Source organism: Vicia villosa, linkage group LG3 (genome assembly GCF_029867415.1).
Source record: "Vicia villosa cultivar HV-30 ecotype Madison, WI linkage group LG3, Vvil1.0, whole genome shotgun sequence".
Lineage (NCBI taxonomy): Eukaryota > Viridiplantae > Streptophyta > Magnoliopsida > Fabales > Fabaceae > Vicia > Vicia villosa.
In genome coordinates, this window is record NC_081182.1 from 154,261,371 (window position 1) to 154,283,187 (window position 21,817).

The 21,817-nt window shown below is 35.5% G+C and overlaps 1 protein-coding gene across 1 annotated transcript; it reads left to right on the plus strand.

Moving 5' to 3' along the window:
• Positions 1 to 16,569: 16,569 nt before the first annotated feature.
• LOC131662522 (G-type lectin S-receptor-like serine/threonine-protein kinase At4g27290) lies at positions 16,570 to 20,414 on the plus strand. Its single transcript, XM_058932332.1, has 7 exons — positions 16,570 to 18,053; positions 18,216 to 18,332; positions 18,440 to 18,588; positions 18,654 to 18,864; positions 18,964 to 19,201; positions 19,279 to 19,429; positions 19,501 to 20,414. Exons 1-7 carry the CDS (start codon positions 16,766 to 16,768, stop codon positions 19,804 to 19,806), a joined length of 2,460 nt encoding a protein of 819 aa, XP_058788315.1. The 5' UTR covers positions 16,570 to 16,765; the 3' UTR covers positions 19,807 to 20,414.
• The last annotated feature ends 1,403 nt before the right edge of the window (positions 20,415 to 21,817 follow it).

Genomic DNA, 21,817 nt, shown 5'->3' on the forward strand with positions numbered 1-21,817 from the left:
ATTTGTTTCCCCAACGGAGTTATAGCAAGAAATTTGTTTTCCCCAGTGGATCACTTGTTACTCCCCAATGTTGTCATGCTTTATTATCATCACATGCATTCATTAACATTGCATTGCATCTTAGGATCAAAAATTGTGTTTTATATATTTAAGTCTCTTCGATTTTTGTCAAAACGAAGATTTCCAATCATCGTATTTCCAAATCGAAGAAACTTAAATAGGGGCATCTGTCATACCCCAATTTTTGACCCTAAGATCCTATATCATTCATATTTCAATCACTAATCAAGAGCTTCACTTGGAAGTTTGTTTATGGTGTTGCACTCACCTCATCAATAAGAGGGACCATCAAGCACCAATGATTGTTTACCTTGTATGCATATTATACTAACCCAAATACCAAAAATATTGCTTTGTTTCTTTGTAGGCTTTTGTTTTGTAGGTACCAAGCCAAGACATGCAATAAACAAGGCATTTTTCACATTTTTGACTGATGAAATCGATTTCCCTACTGGGTAAATCGATTTCCCTGCAGCAATCTTCAACAAAATCACATTCTGGACAGCATGAAATCGATTTCCCTCCTGGGTAAATCGATTTCCCTAGTGTATTTTGCGCCAAATTCTCTTCTGGAACAGAGTGAAATCGATTTCACTCCTGGGGAAATCGATTTCCTTAAGGCAAAATTCAAAAAAAATAGAGAGGGAAGCTTGACATCATTTTGGCACCTTTTTATTTGATCATTTTACCAATTTTCCACCTCATCAAAATTAACCCCTTCATTAAACCCACTTAAACCTCATTTTACCATTTAAATACCACTTTAATCACCAATTAAACACAAGCTAATTACCAAATGCAAAAAGACCAAACTACCACTACTCTTGATCTCATCCTATAAATAGAGCCCACTACTCTCTCATTTCTCAAGCTTTTGATAGCCAAAAAAGTTCTTGCAAATTCATTTCTCAAGCTTTGAGAGCCAAAAAACCCCTTGCAATTTCTCTCCTCATCCCTACCAAATTCACCAAAGCTCTTTGTTCTTTCATAAAGTTTGTGAGTCACATCTTGAACCTCACAAACTTTGAGCTAAACCACCATCTATTTCACTCTTTTTTCTTCAATTGTTGAGAGATCAAGATTTGTGTTGGTGATTCTTGAAGTAGATCTAAGTTTTGTTCAAGATTTGGTAATTTTCTTCATCCTTTTTGTATATCATGATGTAGATCTTTGTTGCTTGTGTGTGATGCATCTTTGATGCTATATTGGTGCTATTTGATGGTGATTTGATGGAAAATTCGTGCTCCAATTGATATGTGATCATAAGGTGTTTGTATGTTTGCTTAAGTCAAGTTTTATGCCTTTAAATGTTGTTTTTGCTGAAATTTGCACTGGTCAAATCGATTTCCTTAAGGCTCAAATCGATTTCATGCTGTACGTAACTTGTTTTTTTTGAAAACTGCCTTATGGAAATCGATTTCCCTCTGCATGAAATCGATTTCCTGCTGGCAGAATGTGTTTTTTTGCCTTTTTTATGCTTGTTTTGGTTTCCTACTTCCTCCACTTCATTAATATCATTGGATCTAGGATGTTGATAGGTTTGAAATGACCTAATCCATAATATTAGATGAATGATATTAATGATAGTGTGAGTTGATTATCTTTTGTGAATTTTATTCTTCTTCCTCCATTTCATTAATATCATTGGATCTAGGATGTTGATAGGTTTGAAAGAACCAAATCCATAATATTAGATGAATGATATTAATGATAGTGTGAGTTGATTATCTTTATGCATTTTATCTTCTTCTCCTTTTTTCTTTTGATCGATGAAAGTCTTAATACTTTGAGAATTCTTATGGATTCTTAGTGAAGACTAGATCGTTGCCTATTTTCTTTTCGTGCGGTATTGCTTTCGGAAGGCGATCTACATATCGTTCTTCTCGCATACATTAGCACATAAAGTTTTGACCGGCCTCGTTGTAGGGTGATTTCTACATAAATCACTTGGCGATCTGCTTAACATAGCGCAATATTTCATGTCCCGAATAAAAAAAAAAGATCAAACATGGAAGAGAATTGTATGCGGTTGATTTAAGACTTGTGGAGGTTTTTATCGTGTAGTCGCTATGATTTTATCAAGCTTCTGATAAGCCCCATTGACTTTAAATCCGAGTACATCATTCACTCACCATAGATCTTCCTACTAACTTTGATAACATACTTGACAAGTTTCAAGATGGTTATCTTTAACACTTGACAACTAACTTTAATTTCCGCACCTTTACTATACCGCTCTTTATATTACCGCTCTTTATATTTCTCGCTTTATCGCTTTACTTTATCATTTCATCATATTTACTTTCCGTCATTTTCTCTTTGTCCACTTGGACATATGTTTATGCTTCTGTTATTTTTCTTTTGTCCACTTGGACCATACTTTATTTTTTTCGCTAAAACACTAATAAATAACCAAAATCTAAAAAATACATAAGGCTCTCTTTGGACTATCAGTTACTATCCCTAGCGCTTTGGAGATTCGGACTTATGGACCTAGTACCTCTGGACTCATTCTATTACTATCCCGTGATTGTTCTGTCTGTCTGGCATTGTTCTGTTGTATGTTTATGTGTGCAGGTATTTCCTTGAAAGCCCTTGATGGTTAATTCCAAGGCACTGATATAAGGATTTTACCCGAAAACAGCCGTTACTCTGCCCGATTTTCGTCAGAATCTTAATGTGCTTAATGAAAAGTGGTGCTAAGACAATAAGTTCATATGGATCCCCCAAGTGTTAATGTGTTGGTATTGATATTCCAAAGGATGGGAAATCTACCTTGACTCATAATGTCAAGTGCTGGCTTCTTGTTTCGGTTAGACCGTTTCTTTCCTTAACTTTTATTTTACGCAATAGGATAGCCTCTTCATCTCCTCCCATTCTTAAATTTTCAAAATCTTCTCCCTTTTTCAAAACCTTCTTATGTTTGCAACCTTTTCAAAACCTTTTCTTTTAAAAACATCTTTCGCCCTTAGTGGCCTTTTGCTTCAAAGTTTAGACACCGTTAATTGTCGAAACGAGTGGTTATACCCCACGATTTTGAAATTGATTGATATAACGAGATCTTTTCCGCGTGAGAGAGCTAGTGGCATACTCGTCGATTTTATCCGAGTTGGAGCCCTTCTTTCATTAGCGATGCAAAGAACTCGTTTGTTCTCATGCTCAAGATCAATGGCTGAGTATTTCTCTCTGACGATGATAAAGTGTTTATTCGTTTTTTAAATGTTTTCCCTTAAAGCGGAACTACATTAGCTCTGACTTCTCCATTGCACCGAGGAGGTATGTAGGCCCAAAGCTTAACGCTTTGCCGAGCTTATTTTAAAAATAAAACAAACCCTTTTTAGCACACACACACAGATTTTCAAAAAGGTTCCTGTGGAGTACCACAGATATGAGGGGTGCTTAAAACCTTCCCCTCATATAATCAACACCCGTACCTGAGATCTCTTTCTTGTTTTAAAAACAAAACTTTGGGTTTTTTCGTTCTTTTCCCTTTTCCTTTGAAAAAATAAAGCGCGGTGGCGATTTCAAAACGGAATATTGATTCGAGTCAATCCCATGGCTTCGATATCAGATTTTCCCCGCTACAGAAAGAAATGGAGCTAAAATCACTACTATTTATGCCTAAAAGATGAAAAAGGGGTGCTGAAGTAAGAAAGGGGTGCAAATAAGACCCAATTGTGCAAAGTACAAGTCCAGCCCACGAAGGAACCATTTGTGCGTGGCCCAACTCATTCCAGCACGTGGAGACGCACGTCTCCAACGTCTCTCTGCCATGTCACCAAGAGGAGACGTCCGTCTCCAACTGCCCCCTAGATCCTCTCCACTTGAGACGCACGTCTCAAGTCGTTCAACAGGTCTTCCCCAAAAAGTGGAGACGCACGTCTCCAATTCCAAGTCAAGAACTCCCTCTTTTCACGCATCGTAACTGCAAAGCCTCACCTATAAATAGAGGCTGATACTTCAGTGTAAAAGATTCCGATTTTCTGCTAACGAAGTGCTGCCGAAATTATTCTGCAACCATCCTTTATTTTCCTGCCTTCAATTTAACTGCTTTATTTTTCTCACAACAATTTCTACACCGGAAATTGTTGTGAACCTTTTATAGATCTAACCTTACGTTAGATTTATTTTTATATTCCTTGTTTTAATTCCTGCCAAATAATTTTCGAAGAACGATCCATCCAACCTGTGGTGGAAGTTCGAGTACTTCAAGATTCAATTCATTGCAATTTATATATTTCAGGTTTATTATTTACCGCCTTCATTTATATTATTTTGCATGATATATTGTATGTCATTTAACATGCCTTTTACTATGAATCAAATTTATTTATGCATGTTTAACCGTATTAATATGTCTGGCTAATTAATTAAGATATCGGTATGTAAAGTAAGTTAACCGTGGGATCCGAAATAAATTGGCTTAATTATGTTTTATTAAATATCACTTGTTTTTGGTTTGTATGTCTAATTTAATTAGTAAGTCTTAAAATCAATAGAGCAAAAGTTTGAGGGTTTAAGACGGTCAAAGGTTAAAATCAACAGAGTGAAAGTTTGAGATCTTTAACTGGATAGTAGACATAGGACATTAGTTTTAAGGATGGCGAAAGCGTATTAGAACTAATTAGAACTTATTTATTTTCAAAAAGTGTTTTTAAACCCACACGGGATGGCGAAAGCGTACGTTAGGGATATTAGCATGATCCGAGTCAACAGAGCGATAGTTTGAGATTAGGAGATTTAAGTAGATAACGACTTCATAAAACAAGCATTTTATTAACTATGTTGGTTCCAAAAAGCTTTTCTAAATCTAATGGGATGGCGAGAGCATACATTATGAGTTAGGACAGTAGTCTAAATCAACAGAGCGAGAGTTTGAGAGGAGGACTTTTATTCAATAGAATTAATAAATATTTTTAATCGAATTAATACATTAACCAATGGACCTTCGGATCACCTAAGTTAAACGAAATACATACTGATATCCGCCTATTATTATATTTCTTAGAATTCACAATCACTTTCCCTTAGAAACAATCATAAATATTAGTAGCCTTAGCTTTACATAGTAACCTTAGATAACGGTAGATCGATTCATAGTCCCTGTGGATTCGATATCTTTTAAAACTACACGACACGACTGTGCACTTGCAGTCATCAGATTTATAGACACGTAAAGTCGCGATCACACTTCAGTTGGCGTAACCGGTTACCGTAGCCGGTTATGATGTTTGCCGTAACCGGTTACACTAAAACTTAGTTGTTTTTTATTTTCTGTTTTGGCTGTTATGTTAGTTCTTATCATTTTGTAACTTGTACTATAAAAGGGGCTCACTACTCCTATTGTTAAAAAGGTCAATTTCTCCACTCACCCTCAATTACTCTCTCTCTCTCTCTCTCTCTCTCTCTCTCTCTCTCTCTCTCTCTCTCTCTCTCTTATTTTCTCTCAATTTCTTTAATCTTCATCTTCTTCAATTGTTCATTTTCTCCATTGATAAACCTTAATTTGATTTGTATGTTCCAACAGCAATGAATTGGGAAATGATATTTGATTACTTCATAATGTTCTATTTGTTTTAGTTTAGATTCAATTAATATTACAACAAACTTTTTTATTAATGTGTATGTTTCATAGTTGGCATTTACCAAGGCCTCAAGATAGAGAACCAAGTTCATTAACAAAAAGAAAGGGGGTATAGTGGTCAAACTTTTTAGAAAAATCCTCTTCAGAATTATGGCTGGTACTCGAAACCCCCTTCCTTTCAAACACTGAAGCGGGATTAATTAAGGAGGTGGGGGAGATAAAGCAAGAGGTATGGTGGCATTTTTCTAAAAAGTTTGAAGAAGAGGATTTTGACAGACCGGTTCCTGATGGAGTAGTTTTCAATCAGCTTTTGAGCTTTCAAGCGGAAGAGTTGGAGGCTCCTTTTACTAAGGAAGAAATTAGAGAAGCTATGTGGAATTGTGAAGGCTCCAAAAGTCCAGGCCCCGATGGCTATAGATTTGATTTTATCCGTAAGTGCTGGCCTTTCTTGAAAACGGATTTCATTCATTTCTTTAATGATTGTCATAAGTACGGCTTACTGTCAAAGACTGTTATTTCTTCCTTTCTTACTCTAATTCCAAAGAATGAGAATCCTCTAGGTCTTGACGATTATCGCCCTATTTGCCTTGTGGGGTGTTTATATAAATGTCTATCTAAGTTGTTAGCCAGACGACTTTTGTCCCGGGAAGAAAGCTTCTGGATGGTGTAATTGTGGCAAATGAGATTGTGGACTTTGCAAAAAAGGAAGATAAGGCTTGTTTACTTTTCAAAGTAGATTTCGAAAAAGCATATGATAAGGTTAGTTGGGGTTTCTTGAGATACATGTTAGAAAGGATGGGTTTTGGCTTGGTTTGGAGGAAATGGATGGAGTCGTTGGTGTTCAAAAGCCATATGTCGGTCTTAGTCAATGGCAGCCCTACTAAGGAGTTCAAAGTTTCGAGGGGTTTAAGACAAGGAGACCCAATATCTCCTTTCTTGTTCGTTTTGGTGGCGGAGGGTTGTCGGGTCTAGTTGGAAGAGCATCAGAAGCAGAGAATTCAGAGGGATTTGTATTAAAGGAGCGTGTAAGGTTAATATTCTTCAATACGCGGATGATACGATTCTGGTGGGGGACGACTCTTGGCATCATATTTGGGCTTTGAAATCAGTGCTTAGAGGGTTTGAGTTAATTTTTGGTCTTGGGGTAAATTACCACAAAAGCATGCTGATCGGGATTAACGTTAATTTGAACGTTTTGAGGGCGGCGGCTAATTTTCTTGCTTGCACCATTGATGGAGATTGTTTTAACTTTCTCGGGATTCCTATTGGATGTAATCCAAGAAGAATTGTTGTTTGGGCTCCGCTTGTCAACAGGTTGAAGAATAGGTTAAGTGGCTGGAAAGGGAGATTATTGAGCTTGGGAGGAAGGATAACGATGTTGAAGTCAGTTTTAAGTAGCTTACATATCTTTGTCATGTCTTTTTACCGGGCGCCGGTGAAAGTTTGTAAAAAAAGTGCTAGAATCCAGAATAAATTTTTGTGGAGTGGATCGAATGAGAAAAAGAAGATACACTGGGTTAGTTGAGATTCTTTATGTCATCCATTGAACAAGGGCGGGTTAGGGGTGAAGTTAGTGGAGGAATTCAATATTTCTCTTCTTAAGTGGAAATGGAGGCTGTGTCAGGAGGTGGACTCGATGTGGGTGAAAATTCTGAAAGCTAGGTATGGGATTAATAACACTTTGCTTGGCTATTCAGGAACGCATTGCAGGTTGGCTTCGATATGGTGGAAGGACATCGTGCGGTTGGAGTATAGACATGAGGAAAGGGCTTTTATTGAAGGGTGTAGATTTGTGCTAGGTGAAGGAAATCTCATTCTGTTTGGGCAGGTAATTAAAGATGATTCTTCAATTCATATATTTCAATGTAAATAAAAATACTAACTACACAGAAATAATTATAAAATGGATTAAATTTACTTTCTTTGTTTTTCATAAAAAAACATTTTTAATGCTAATAATTATGTTTTGATTTCTTAATAAGTGATTTTTTTAATCTTATATATTGAGATGGAAAAAGTATAAATTAACTATATAAGAAATACATATAGCCCTTTAAATCTGTTAATAGAAGATTTATGCAAAAAGAATTTAAAAAATACTATAATAATATTCAATAAATATATAGTTATATGATTTACATCTACTAAAAAATAAAAATAGATTTCACAAACTTCTATATTATATTAATTATAAGGTTAATACCTATTTTCACCCCTGCCATATGTGCTTGGTTTGAAAAACACCCTGCCAATAAACAAAGTTGCAAGAATGGCCTCAACAAATTTCAAAAGTTTCATTTTAGCCCTTTATCAGACCACATTATCAAAAAGTCCCAACCACCAAGCCAACTGCTTCTGTTGTTTACATTCTCCATCAAATATATATATATATATATATATATATATATATATATATATATATATATATATATATATATATATATATATATATATATTACAATATTTCAATTAAACTCTAAACCCCCTTTCTACTCAATCATCTTCTTCCAGACCAACATACGAAATTTTCTAAAAAACACAATTAAGGAGAGTATCAGAACATATCTCAAGCATATGGCTAGAATGAAAATTGAGAAACAAATGTTGGATTCATGAAAGGTTACCGGATGAGAAGTTTACAGTTGTAGCTACAAGTTTTTGCAAACTATACAATCTACATGAAGTCGAGTACTTCTCTCGTAAAACCAACAATTCTTCGGGCAGGCTACCACCATCACAACAAAAGGTGGGAGGAGGTAAGATGATAGCAGATCCAAATGACACAATGTCGTATGGCTCGTTGAAAAACAAATGTATTTTTCGGTGAAGACTTAAATGTATGCTTTTTGTGCTGAAATACATTATTCCGAATGAGTGACCAACCAGGTTTTGTCTGTTTAGAATTTCCCACCATGGAATCATGGACATGTTTTTCAAACGGTACCATGGCAAGAGGGTTTTCTGTTTCACAATCATCAAGCAACAACTCCCCTTGATTATATTCATTTTTCAGAAATTTTATATTCAATAGATCAAAAGGCCTACCACAAAAATTCGAATATGAAAGTAGGTGAGGAAGGAGATGATTGAGTAGAAAGGGGTTTTAGGGTTTAATTGAAATACTGTATATAATATATATATATATATATATATATATATATATATATATATATATATATATATATATAATATATATATATATATTTGATGGAGAATGTAAGCAACAGAAGCAGTTGGCTTGGTGGTTGGTGGGTGCCCCTTGCAACCCTTTGGTCATGGGTTCAACATTCATGGGAGACAATTTTTAAACTTTGATATTTTAACCTTTTAACAATCAAATAATAATAATAAATGCCACATGGAATTAAAATAATTAAAAAATAATAAAAATGCCAGCCAAAATAATAATTTTTGAAATTTGTTGAGGCCATTCTTGCAACTTTTTTTTGGCAGAGAATTTTTCAAACCAAACTCATATGACAGGGGTGAAAATAGGTATTAACCCTTAATTATATGAATATATTTAAATATATAATTAATTTTTCTTATTTAATATTATAACAATTACTATAAATTGTATCTATTTAACCATCATTATATTATATATATTTACTATTTACAATAACATTGCGCGACCCGTACGTTTGCACGGATCTCAATATTTTATACATAATATTTAATTATAATTTTTTTAATTATTAATCGTAAAGTAGAATACATCTATATATTATATTTATTCATAATTTTTTAACTAAACTGTAAAATCTGTGCGAACGCACGGGTTCTTTACTAGTTAAATTAGGGATGACAATGGATCGGGTCGGGTGCGGGTTTCACACTATCCAAACCCGCACCCGAACCCAAACCCAAACCCAAATACTGTTCGGGTGGCAAAACAACACCCACGCCCGCACCCGTTGGGTTTCGGGTTTTTTCACCCAAACCCGTAACAAAATACACAATATACATTTTTCCTACAACTTTACACAATATATTTTATATATATATATATATATATATATATATATATATATATATATATATATATATATATATATATATATATATATATATATATATATATATAAGCGGGTGTGATTTCGGATTTCGGGTACGGGTTTCACACTACCCAAACTTGAACCTGAAATATCGGGTGGCACCCGAACCCAAACCCAAATTCAGTCAACTCGGATTTTTACCCGTTGATTCAGGTTCGGATGCGGATGGGCCCCGTGTGTTTGGGTGTTCTTGCCATCCATCCCTAAGTTAAATAAAATGAAACTGTTTTATAAATACATTAATAAATAAATATTAAATTAATAAAGTAAATTATTAAAATTAAAAAAAATGAATAGTCATCAATAGAGAACTCTTCAAATAAAAAAATATGGAAATCATATTGTATCAATTAAAGACGTATTTTTTTAAGAGTTCTTAATATTATTTATAGTTTAAATAAATTGTTTTAAAAATTGCATTTCTTATTTGAAGGATCCAACTTTAAAAAATACATGTGCTTGTTTCAAATTATAAAATAACATTTTTGGGAATATGATATTAGAAACACAATAATTTAATATGTTTTAATTTAAAAAAAAAAATATTTTCGAATATCTTTTATGTAACCACGAGGCAATTTAAATACTAATATTCGGCTTCTTGTTTTTTTTGTTCGACTAACATAGTAACATGTCAACCTTTCTTTTTTCTAGTTTTCTTAAATCTCCCCAACCTTTCTTTGCATCCTTACCACTTTTAATTATTTTAATGGTGTAAAAAAATATCATATGATATCGCCTACCTACCACAAAAAATTACTTTTAATTATTTTATACATTGATGATTGACGAAGACTATCAATAAATGCTGAATATTTGAATGGCAGTGCACCAAACACGGCAAGAAGATTCTTAAAAATCTTGAAAATTACCTCCCATATCCTATTTGTCAAAGTAAATAAATGAGTTGATATATGACAACAACATAACTAGATTGCGTATAATAAAATAATAAAACAATTTCATAACTTTTACTATTGCTACAGGAGTGATCATCCCTACCTGCAGTGCCATTTATGTCATACCAACTTAGTAACTCGTACCATTTATGGCATCCCTACCACAACCCCGTTCTCCTCCGTTTTGGCGGTCTTTCTTTAACGAGAGACTGAGTCCTATTCACTTTGAAGCATATTGCATTGATTATGAAGATTATCCAAATTTAGTTTGCCTGACTTGGTCTTCCATTAACATTAATATTTGTCCTCTCTAAAGAAAGTGCAATAAAACTCTATCACCTTCAATCAAAATGTCTTCGGCATTATCTTCAGTAGGAAAACACACATCAAGTCTGTCTAAAAGGGATCAGAGCTACCTAAAAAAAGCTAAATCTCTTTTTCATGTCCACCTCAAGCAACTGCTGCAAAGAGTTTACAATGACATCCTCTTCCAGGAAATTCACTTTTTTTAAAAGTCTCGTGACAAATAAATCAAATTTGGACAAAAAAAATACTTCTTTCTTCTATGCCTAAACGATCTTAAGAAGGAAAAAGAATAAAATACATTGAATCAAGCTCTCTAACAATATATGGACAAATGATAACAGGGCCATCCAACATACTTTAAATAGTTGAGATTTATATGTATTTGTAATATTATGTACAAGATCATTACCAAGTTTTGGCTAAACGTCTCCGATTCCTCCTAGACACTTTTATTGGCCCGTATCAAATCATTATCCTACTAGGTAGGGGCACCGCTGACAATGCTATTATTTTGTCGGAAATTATTTACTACATACGTAAAACAAAGATGAAAAAAGAGGCGTGGTCTTTAAACTCAATCTCTGTTATCCTTAGATTTCGACTACTCTATTTTATGTAAAGATTTAAGGAAAGGTGAACGCAAATTGTCTAGGACCAGCCTTGAAATGTCAGTTTTAGTTGTTGACCAAGATATGCGTCGAAATGGTCTGAGGAAGATTTATGGTCGAAAGACGTTTGACAGGATATAGAGATGGTCGACGATTCGACAGTGTTTTCATACTTAGAAAGAAAACTCGGAGAAACTTGGTTGTTTAATTACCAGAGTTAGTCGAAGTCAAGGCTAATAGATAAGATCAGACAATTTTTTTTCTATGACACGTGGAAGCCTAGTACGCGAACGATGCATGGTCTGGACACGTGGTGGCATATGCTTAGTCGACCGTTAGAGTAGTTATTAGTCAGAATATCTATATAGGCAACAATACTTGTAGTTTGAGAGGTCCGCATTTTTACATTACAAAAGAAAACTTTTAATCTCTGTGTCAAAAAGTGAGAAATAAGTGTCATTTCTGAGAATTTACGTGTGTATACCATTTTTTATTTCCATGCAATGAATTTACTTTATTCTAGAAAGTCCATGTTACTTTTAAGTTTCTGCAATCTTTTCCATTCATTTATTTTTCAATTCCTGCATTTTATCCTTCATTCTTTTTTTAAATCGTCAAACATAAGTAAAACTATTACAAACATTACTAAAAACACATTTAGCACAATAAAGTTCTAGGATTCACTAGTTGATCCTGCAAAGTAACCTTTAATAAGAGACTAGCGGTTGTTTACTAAAATTCTCGGTAAACAATCTCAAAAAGACTTTTGATCATGATAAATCACAATTCTTCAGAAGATGTTGGATGGAGTTTTGATTTTCTCATGTCACCATTGAGCTCATTATGCACTACTTTACCTCTTCAAACTTATCTATTTTTTGAAATGAGAATAAAATGTCATCCTTCAAGCCATCCCATGGTTTTCGTCAAGGGGGTCGTTATCGCATCACCTCACTCATTGACAAAGTAAAGGAATTGTATCTAGACCAACCTACGTCGACGATGACAAATTAAAATTTGTTGGAGGAGAAGTTTCTAAACAATTTTTTTCCTCATAAGAAATTCATGGAAGCAAAGACTACCATCGCGGTGTTTTCCTAAGGTATAACAAGAACTTTCTATGATGCAACCAAAATCTCATAAGGAGACTCGACACCTCGCCTGAGGGACTTAGGATCTCATCAAATAGACATCCCATACGCGTTATCATTTAAAGCACTCCACCATTTATCAAAGCCTTTGTGTTTGAGGGATTTGTGCAATGATATATTTGTAAAAGACTTATTATTAAGGGCAGGGGTTACAATCACTAGTGAGAGGCAACTCCATCTACCTCCCGCCATCAAGGAGACATTCGCCTTATTTGTTCCCTACTCGATCAGTAGTGAGAAACATGAGAAAAGACGTGCCTAAGTGAAGATAAGTCACCAGTCTTTTCCATGTTCCCTTAAAAATAGGGGTTCAATGGTCCACCACTAACTAAGTGGACGATTATCTCTTCCAAGGAAACCCGAACTTAAGGCCCAAAAGTCTCTATAAATATCTCATCCATAACACCAGAAGAGACAAATCGTAATACACATGATATATCCCCAAAAGCTACAGTGACTTAAAGAATTTTATATCTTGAAATGTTTTTTTTAAAAATGAGATAGGAAAAAATTACATTATAAAATTTTAGAGTTTAAATATTTTTAAATAAAAAATTAAACCTTTAAAACTAAAGATATTAACCGATATTAATAAGTACAGTATAATATTTATAAAAAAGAAAATAAAATAAAAAACTAAACATCTAGAAGGACTATATGTTTCAAAATCAATCAAATTACAATTTAAAAGCACTATATGTTGGGCATGATAGTTGGGGGGTTGTTCACAATTCTACTGTGGTCGTGAAACTCCAGGAGTGTGCTGCTAACCTCTCCCGTTGGAGCAGATTGCGTACTAGATATAACAAGGGGGAGAAAGAGCGGCTTCAAGGTATTTTGGAGCGGTTTCGTGGGTGTATCGACCCGGTGTCTGCCGAGCAGTTTATGGAGGCTCATAATGCTTATAACAAGGTCCTTATTTCAGAAAATACGTATTGGAGACAGAGGGCAAAAATGCATTGGTTGCGTGATGGTGACCTTAATACAAAGTTTTTCCATACGTCTGCAACTATTCGGTGTAACTTTCAGCGTATTCAGATGCTTACAGAAGCTGGGGGAGGAATGATTACAGATCAGGAAGGTTTATGTGGTGTTACGAAGCGGTATTTTGATTTGTTATTTGAAGCTAAGGCAGGGGTGTACGACCCGGTATTGGATTTGATTCAACCAGTAATTTCAGCTGATGACAATGATGTTCTCTCAGCGCCTATTGTGAAAGAAGAGGTTTACCAAGCTTTAATTCAAATGCACCCTGACAAGGCACCGGGGCCGGATGGTTTTAATCTGGATTTTTATCAGAACTTCTGGGATATTTGTGGTGATGATATTTTTAATGAATCTAAGTTGTGGTTGGAAAGAGGTCTATTTCCGGATAAACTTAATGATACCAATATTTGCCTTAATCCTAAATATGGAAATCCCACTAGTATGAAGGATTTGCGGCCTATCTCCCTGTGTAATGTGGTTTATAAAGTTGTATCTAAACTTCTGGCTAATCAGCTGAAGAAGTGTCTGGCTAAGTGTATCGGGGAGGAACAATCAGCCTTTGTAGAAGGTAGATCCATCCTTGATAATGCCATGATTGCGTTTGAAGTTATCCATGCGCTCAAGAGAAGGACTTCGGGGAATAATGCTTAGTTGGCTCTGAAAATTGATATTAGTAAAGCTTACGACCGGGTTGACTAGGGTTTTTTGAGGGGTATGCTAAGTCGTTTGGGTTTTGCGGATAACTAGATTCTGTGGATGATGATGTGTGTCACGTCAGTGAGTTATTCTGTTCTGGTGAACGCAGATAGTGTTGGACCAATACACCCAGGAAGAGGTTTAAGGCAGGGGGATCCTCTTTCCCCTTACCTTTTTATTCTTATCACGGAAGGTCTCTCGGCTCTTATCAGAGGAGCTGTCGTGCGTGGCGATATCCATGGGGTTCAAATTTGCAGAGGAGCACCTAGTGTGTCTCATCTGCTTTTTGCTGACGATTGTTTTCTGTTTTGCAGGGCTAATCTCACTGAAGTTAACAATATTATGGAGCTTCTTAATTTGTATGTTGATGCGTCTGGGCAAGAGATAAACCTCTCTAAATCTGAGGTTTTCTTTAGTAGGAATATCAGCTTACCTGCTCAGGAGGATCTAGCTGCCATTATGGGAGTTCGTCATGTTCTTGGTACGGGCACCTATCTAGGACTCCCGTCTCTAATAGGTCGAAGTAAGAAGGCTTCTTTTGGTTATGTGAAGGATCGTATTTGGAAGAGGATTAATTCATGGAGGGGAAGGCCGATTTCGAAAGCGGGGAAAGAGGTCATGATAAAATCGGTGCTCCAAGCCATCCCGTCCTACATTATGAGTCTTTTTATTCTTCCTGGAGGCATTATGAACGACATTGAAAAAATGCTCAATTCTTTTTGGTGGGGAGGTGGTAATAACCAAAATGGTATAAGGTGGATGTTGTGGGGAAACTTGACAGGTTCAAAGAGGGATGGTGGGTTAAGCTTTCGTGATCTTAGATCCTTTAATTTGGCTATGATGGCTAAGAGAGGGTGGCACCTGTTGTCTAATCCGCACTCATTAGTGTCCAAAATCTATAAAGCAAGTTATTTTCCTCATTCGCCTTTTTTTATGCTAATATTGGTACTAATCCTAGTTTTGTATGGTGGAGTATTTGGCAAGCTAGGGATTTGTTAACCCTTGGTTGTAGGTGGATTATTGGTGATGGGAAGAACATTCCCGTTATGGGGGAGTCGTGGATCAGAGGGTTGAATGAAGGTATGGTGAGAGGCCCTCAGCAACAAGGTGTGTATGGTATGTCAGTTAGTGAGCTTCTGTCGCCTCTTGGTAAGTGTTAGAATGTCCATGCTATAAAGCTTCTGTTTGATTGTGGGGTTGCGGAAGATATTCTTCAAACTCCTTTGGTTGAGGATGTCGTGGAAGATAAATTGATTTGGAAAGAGGAGAAAGATGGTTGCTATAGTGTGCGTTCGGGGTATAAATTATGGAGAAAAATGCATGGTACCCCTGATTCCAATTGTGTGGAAGGGGATTGGTGTAGTCTATGGAATATTAAGGTCCCTCTGAGAGTTAAGCATCTTATTTGAAGGATTTGTAGAGATTGTCTTCCCACAAGAAGTAGGTTGATTCATCATCACGTATCTTGCCCGGTCACGTGTCCTTTTTGTCATACTCATATGGAGGATTCGTGGCACGTTTTCTTTGGTTGTTCGGTGACTAATCGGTGTTGGCAATCGGCAGGTTTGCCCAATATTATTGATTCCCGTATTATTAATTATCATGATGATGTTGTTTCTGTTCTTCTGGATATCTGTAGTAGTGAGGATAGTATGCTGGCAGGGAGAGTTGCGGTTATGGTTGATATTTTGTGGAGAAACCGTAACAACATGATTTGGAACAATGAGAGTGATGCTTATTCTAAAGTTGGTTTGAATGCTTTCTGTAGTTGGCAGGAGTACTGGTTTGTGGCTCAGGATAATGGAAGTCGGGAACAAGTGCATCCTTATTCGCCGACTTGGAGCCCTCCGTTAGAAGGCATATTAAAATGCAATGTTGACGCAGGATTTAATATTAATCGGGGTACTACTAATAGGGGCTGGTGTATTCGAGACCATCTGAGGCATTTCATCTCTACTGGTACCGCTTCGGATTTTGGTTCCTTATCTACATTCTTTTCAAGTCATGATAATATATAACAACCAATAGTAATTAAGAATAATTTTGTAAAAATATTATATTTATTGACTCAATCATTATTTTTCTTAATCTGTGTGTAACAATAGGACATTTATTTTGAGACTATAGTAATAAATTCTTATCTACCACTAAAAAGAGCACTAAAAAGAGTTGAATAAAATTATCCAACTAACACGTCAAGGAAAAACGATAGCGATAGATATGTCGCATCAACAAAATGGACAATATTTTCAATGCTGACCAAAGAAATTGAAAACTGCAGCCTTGTTAGACTATAATGTTCATAAAATAGTTGAAATCCAAGTCACACCTCAAAACATTCTCTTCACGAAATTCCAAAATTTTCATTCATATATTGAAATTTCTTCCATTAATTATATTCCCTAATCAACACAAAATGACCATTCTTGTTACCCTGCTTGTTATTACAAAGCTACTATTATTATTTTTCTTCAACTTTTCTTCTGCAACCGATACCATTACACAATCCCAACCACTTTCCGATGGCAGCACCTTGGTTTCTAAGGATGGCACATTTGAATTGGGTTTCTTCAATCCCGGTACTTCCACAAACCGCTATGTTGGAATTTGGTACAAAAATATCCCCGTAAGAAAAGTTGTTTGGCTTGCAAACCGTGATAATCCAATCAAAGACAGTTCAAGCAAGCTGATCATAAGTCATGATGGAAACCTCGTACTTCTAAATCAGAATCAATCAAGTATATGGTCAACAAACACAACATCAACATCATCATCATCATCATCAAAGGTTCCGGTTGTGCAACTCTTGGACAATGGAAACCTAGTACTTAAAAATGACGGTGAGGAAAATTTTCTGTGGCAGAGCTTTGATTATCCTAGTGATACAATATTAGCAGGAATGAAAGCTGGATGGGACAAGAAAAAGGGTCTTAATAGGATTCTCGTTGCATGGAAAAACTGGGAAGATCCATCTTCAAGTGATTTTACTTCCGCTGTGGTACAATCTCCTAGTCCTGAAAGTTTTATTTTCAAAGGCACAACCAAATATTTCAGGACTGGACCATGGACTGATCGCCGATCTAGTGGCGTAATTGGATTGGCAGAGAATCCACTTTATGATTATGAGTTTGTCAACAATGAAGATGAGGTATATTATACGTTCACACTCAAAAATACTTCTGTGGTTTCTATACTTGTGTTGAACCAAACAAGTTCGGTTCGTCAACGCTTGATTTGGATTTCAGAAACCAAGTCATGGAATGTTTACCAAAACCTACCTCAGGATAGTTGCGATGTTTATAATGTTTGTGGAGATAATGGTTTGTGTGCGCTTAATGAGTCACCTATGTGTCAGTGTTTAGATGGGTTCAAGCCGAAATCGGCGCAGCAATGGAATGCAATGGATTGGAGACAAGGTTGTGTGCGTAATGGTAATTGGAGCTGTGGGGTGAAAGACAGAGATGGGTTTAAGAAAATTGCTGCGGTGAAACTGCCAGACACTGAACATTCTTGGATTGATGAGAAAATGACACTTAAGGATTGTAAAGCTAAATGTTTGGAAAATTGTTCGTGTAGTGCTTACTCGAGTTTAGACTCGAGTGGAGCTGGTATTGGTTGTTCTATTTGGTTTGGTGAACTTGCTGATCTTAGAATTTCACAAACTGGACAAGACTTATATGTACGAATCGATGTTTCTGATATTGGTAAAGACTTTTATACTATCTTTTTTTATTAGTCAATTAGAGGATCATTGATTTTAATATCTCTTTAAGAGTTTTGTATCAGACAGACAATATATGATCTGAATATATATGTTTATAAGTGAGTGCAATTCCCACCAATTCTAAAACTGTGTTTGTTTGCAGGTGGTAAAAATGGACATACCAAAACCATAGTATTGGCGGTTTCAATTACAGTTTCAGTAGTTCTTGTGGTGTTATTGGGATTCATCTACATTTATATTAAAAAGGCAAAATATAAAGGTAAGTTTTATAACCATAGGCTACGGCATGATAGTTTATAATGATTATTCATGTGATAACTTTTTCAATCAAGAGTTTCATGTTCTTTTGAATGACTGATTAAATAGAGAATGCCATAAGATCAGAAGAGAAAGATGAAGACACACATGAAGATTTTGAGCTTCCTATCTTTGATCAAGCTACACTACTCAAGGCAACACATAACTTCTCTTTTAATAACAAACTTGGCGAAGGTGGTTTTGGACCCGTATACAAGGTAAACTTACAACAACTCTAGTAAACTTACTATTATCAAATTATTTTAATTATATTTATTTTTAGGGTACATTGCTCGATGGACGACAAATTGCTGTTAAAAGGCTTTCAAAGAGTTCTGGACAAGGAATAAAAGAGTTTAAAAATGAAGTTGTGTTATGTGCTAAACTTCAACACCGAAATCTTGTAAAAGTTGTTGGATGTTGTATCGAAGGAGAAGAGAAAATGTTGATCTATGAATACATGTCCAACAAAAGTCTTGATTCATTTCTCTTTGGTGAGTAATTGTTTGCAAAGTATAGTAATACTTTGTATAATATAAGTTGGATTTTTATGAAAAAATATTATTAATAAATTTATCGGACACTTTTTACAGATCCATCTCAAAGTAAGTTGTTAGATTGGTCCACGCGCTTTAACATTCTATTTGGAATTGCTCGAGGACTTCTTTATCTTCATCAAGATTCAAGATTAAGGATCATACACAGAGATTTGAAAGTGAGTAATATTTTATTAGACGATGATATGAATCCAAAAATTTCAGATTTTGGCATGGCTAGAATGTGTGGAGGTGATCAAATCGAAGGGATAACAAATAGAATAGTTGGCACATAGTAAGTATCTTAAACAATAACAAACTCAATATATGACTAATTGCACATATGTGTAATAACTTATTGTTTCTTTTCAGCGGTTATATGGCACCTGAATATGCAATTGATGGATTATTCTCTATAAAATCAGATGTATTTAGCTTTGGTGTATTATTATTAGAAATTATGAGTGGAAAGAAAAATAGAGCACTTAACTACCAAGAGCAGGATCATAATCTTATTGGATATGTAAGTACCTCTAAATACAATTCTTAAGATATGTTATAATAGTATATGACAATTTTATTGAATTTTTGTAGGCATGGAGATTATGGAAAGAGAGCACTCCACTCGAATTGATCGATGATTATTTAAGGGATTCCTGTATTGAATCTGAAGCATTACGTTGCATTCAAATTGGTCTATTATGCCTGCAATATCATCCCGATGATAGACCCAGCATGTCATCCATCGTTGTCATGTTGAGTAGTGTAAATACTTTGCCTGAACCAAAGGAACCTGGTTTCTTGATTAAAAAATTTTCAGTTGAAGGAGAACCTTCTTCTGGAAGACAAACATCTTCTTCGGTAAATGAAGTAACCATCTCATTATTAGACGCTAGATAGACAAATATGTGAAATTATATAGTCAGATACAAGTTATAGATATTTGGGTCTCTTAATATTAATTTTTGGGTTCAATTTCTTACTGGTGCGTGTGTAAAAACACATAGTGGAATACTTCAACCACTTAAATTGAGTTTAGATACTTCAAAAAATTAGTCTATGTAATTGTGTGTGAAAATATCTTAGGTTACCCAAAAGAAAATTATATGTAAAAGAGTGTTGCTCTTACTTAAATTTATTGATATTTACTTACCATAATTATTCCATGATAAAATTTTCTTGGTATAAATCAAGGGTTGGTACTTGGATTAACAAAGCTATCAAGGGAAACTCGTTGGAGATTAACTGGGAAAGGTTTATGGAGAAGATCTATTGGGGAGATTTTCGATAAAGACTCACTAGGGAGAACATTCCTTGGGGACGCTTCGCAAAGAGTTCCAGAGGAGCATCAAACTCTAAAAATAAAAGAAAGGGTTCCAAAAGAGCATCGAAAAAAATTAAATGAGGTCCAGGACTCCGGGGATGCATCGAATTTTAAAAAAATTGGGTTATGGAGGAGAATCAAAAAAATTAAAAGAGAGGAGCATCAAAAAAAATGTGATCCGGAGGAGCATAAAAAAAAATGATCTGGAGGAGCAACGAAACAAATTAAATGAGATCTAGAGGAGCATCGATCTCTAGAAAGCCTGGGTTCTAGAGGAGCATCAAAATAAAATAAAGATATCAGGAGATGCATCGGATTCTACAAATAACTTGGTTCCTGAGGAGCTTCGGGAAAAATTAAATGACATCCAGAGGAGCATCGGATTCTTAAAAAACTCGATTTTGAATGAGCATCGGAAAAAATTAAATGAAATCTGGAGGAGCATCGGACTCTAAAAACGAACTGGGTTCCAGAGGAGCATTGGAACAGAATAAATGAGATTCATAGGAGAATCAGACTCTAAAAAAGAACTGGGTTCCGGAGGAGCATCGGACTCTAAAAAAAGAAAGGGTTTTGGAGGAGCATTAGAACAAATTAAATGAGATCTAGAGTATCAAACTCTAAAAAGAAAGATTTCTGGAGGAGCATCGAAACAATTAAATGAGATTTGAAAGATTATCATACTTTAAAAAAGAACTAGATTTTTGAGGAGTATCGGAACAAATTAAATGAGATTCGGATGAGCATCGGACTCTAAAGAAAAAAGGGGTTCCGGAGGAACATCAGTACAAAATAAATGAGATTCGGAGGACCACTGGACTCTAAAAGAAAATTGGATTACTGATGAGCATCAGAACAAATTAAATGATATTTGGTGGAGCATCGGACTCTGTAAATGGCAGATTAGTATTGGGCATTGAAAATTAAAAAAAGCAGTTTCGAACGAGCACCAACCTATGAAATTCTAGACGAGCATTGGGCATTGGGCATTGAAAATTAAATAGTAGAGTTTCGAACGAGTATCGGACTTTAAAATGTTTGACAAGCACTGGGCATTGAAAATTAAATTGAGTTTCAAACGAGCACCGGACTCTTAGATGCCAAAAGAGAACTAGACTTTGAGATACTAAGTGGTATTGGGTTTTGAAGTGACAAAATGTATTGGGCTTTAAGATGCCAAGCAGTATGTGCTTTGAACTGTCAATGAAAATTGGACTTTGAGGTGTCAAGCAAGGTTGGGCTTCGAGGTTCCAAGCGAGGTTGGACTTTGAGGTGGCAAGCAAGGTTAGGCTTTCAGGTACCAAGCGAGGTTGCGCTTTGAAGTGCAAAGAAAGGTTGGGCTTTGAAGTTCCAAGCAAGGTTAGGCTTTGAGGTGCCAATGTGCTTAGGCGTTGAGATACCGAACGAGATTAAACTTTGATAAATTATAGTGCCGATAATGGTCAGTCATTGGGAATGAGAGTGAGTGCCATACATGACTCGTGTTATGCATGATAATTGAATGGAATTTGATTTAATGCATTATGGTTTATGCATGAGGTACAATGCATGAAATGTGATGATTGATCAGTGCATGTGATGTGTTGA

Bases quoted from the DNA above. Each gene is read 5' to 3' on its own strand.
- LOC131662522 (XM_058932332.1), top strand. From the start codon at position 16,766: ATGACCATTCTTGTTACCCTGCTTGTTATTACAAAGCTACTATTATTA. The intron at 18,333-18,439 runs GTAAGTTTTATA...CTGATTAAATAG, and splicing joins TAAAAAGGCAAAATATAAAG to AGAATGCCATAAGATCAGAA. The intron at 19,202-19,278 runs GTAAGTATCTTA...GTTTCTTTTCAG, and splicing joins AATAGAATAGTTGGCACATA to CGGTTATATGGCACCTGAAT.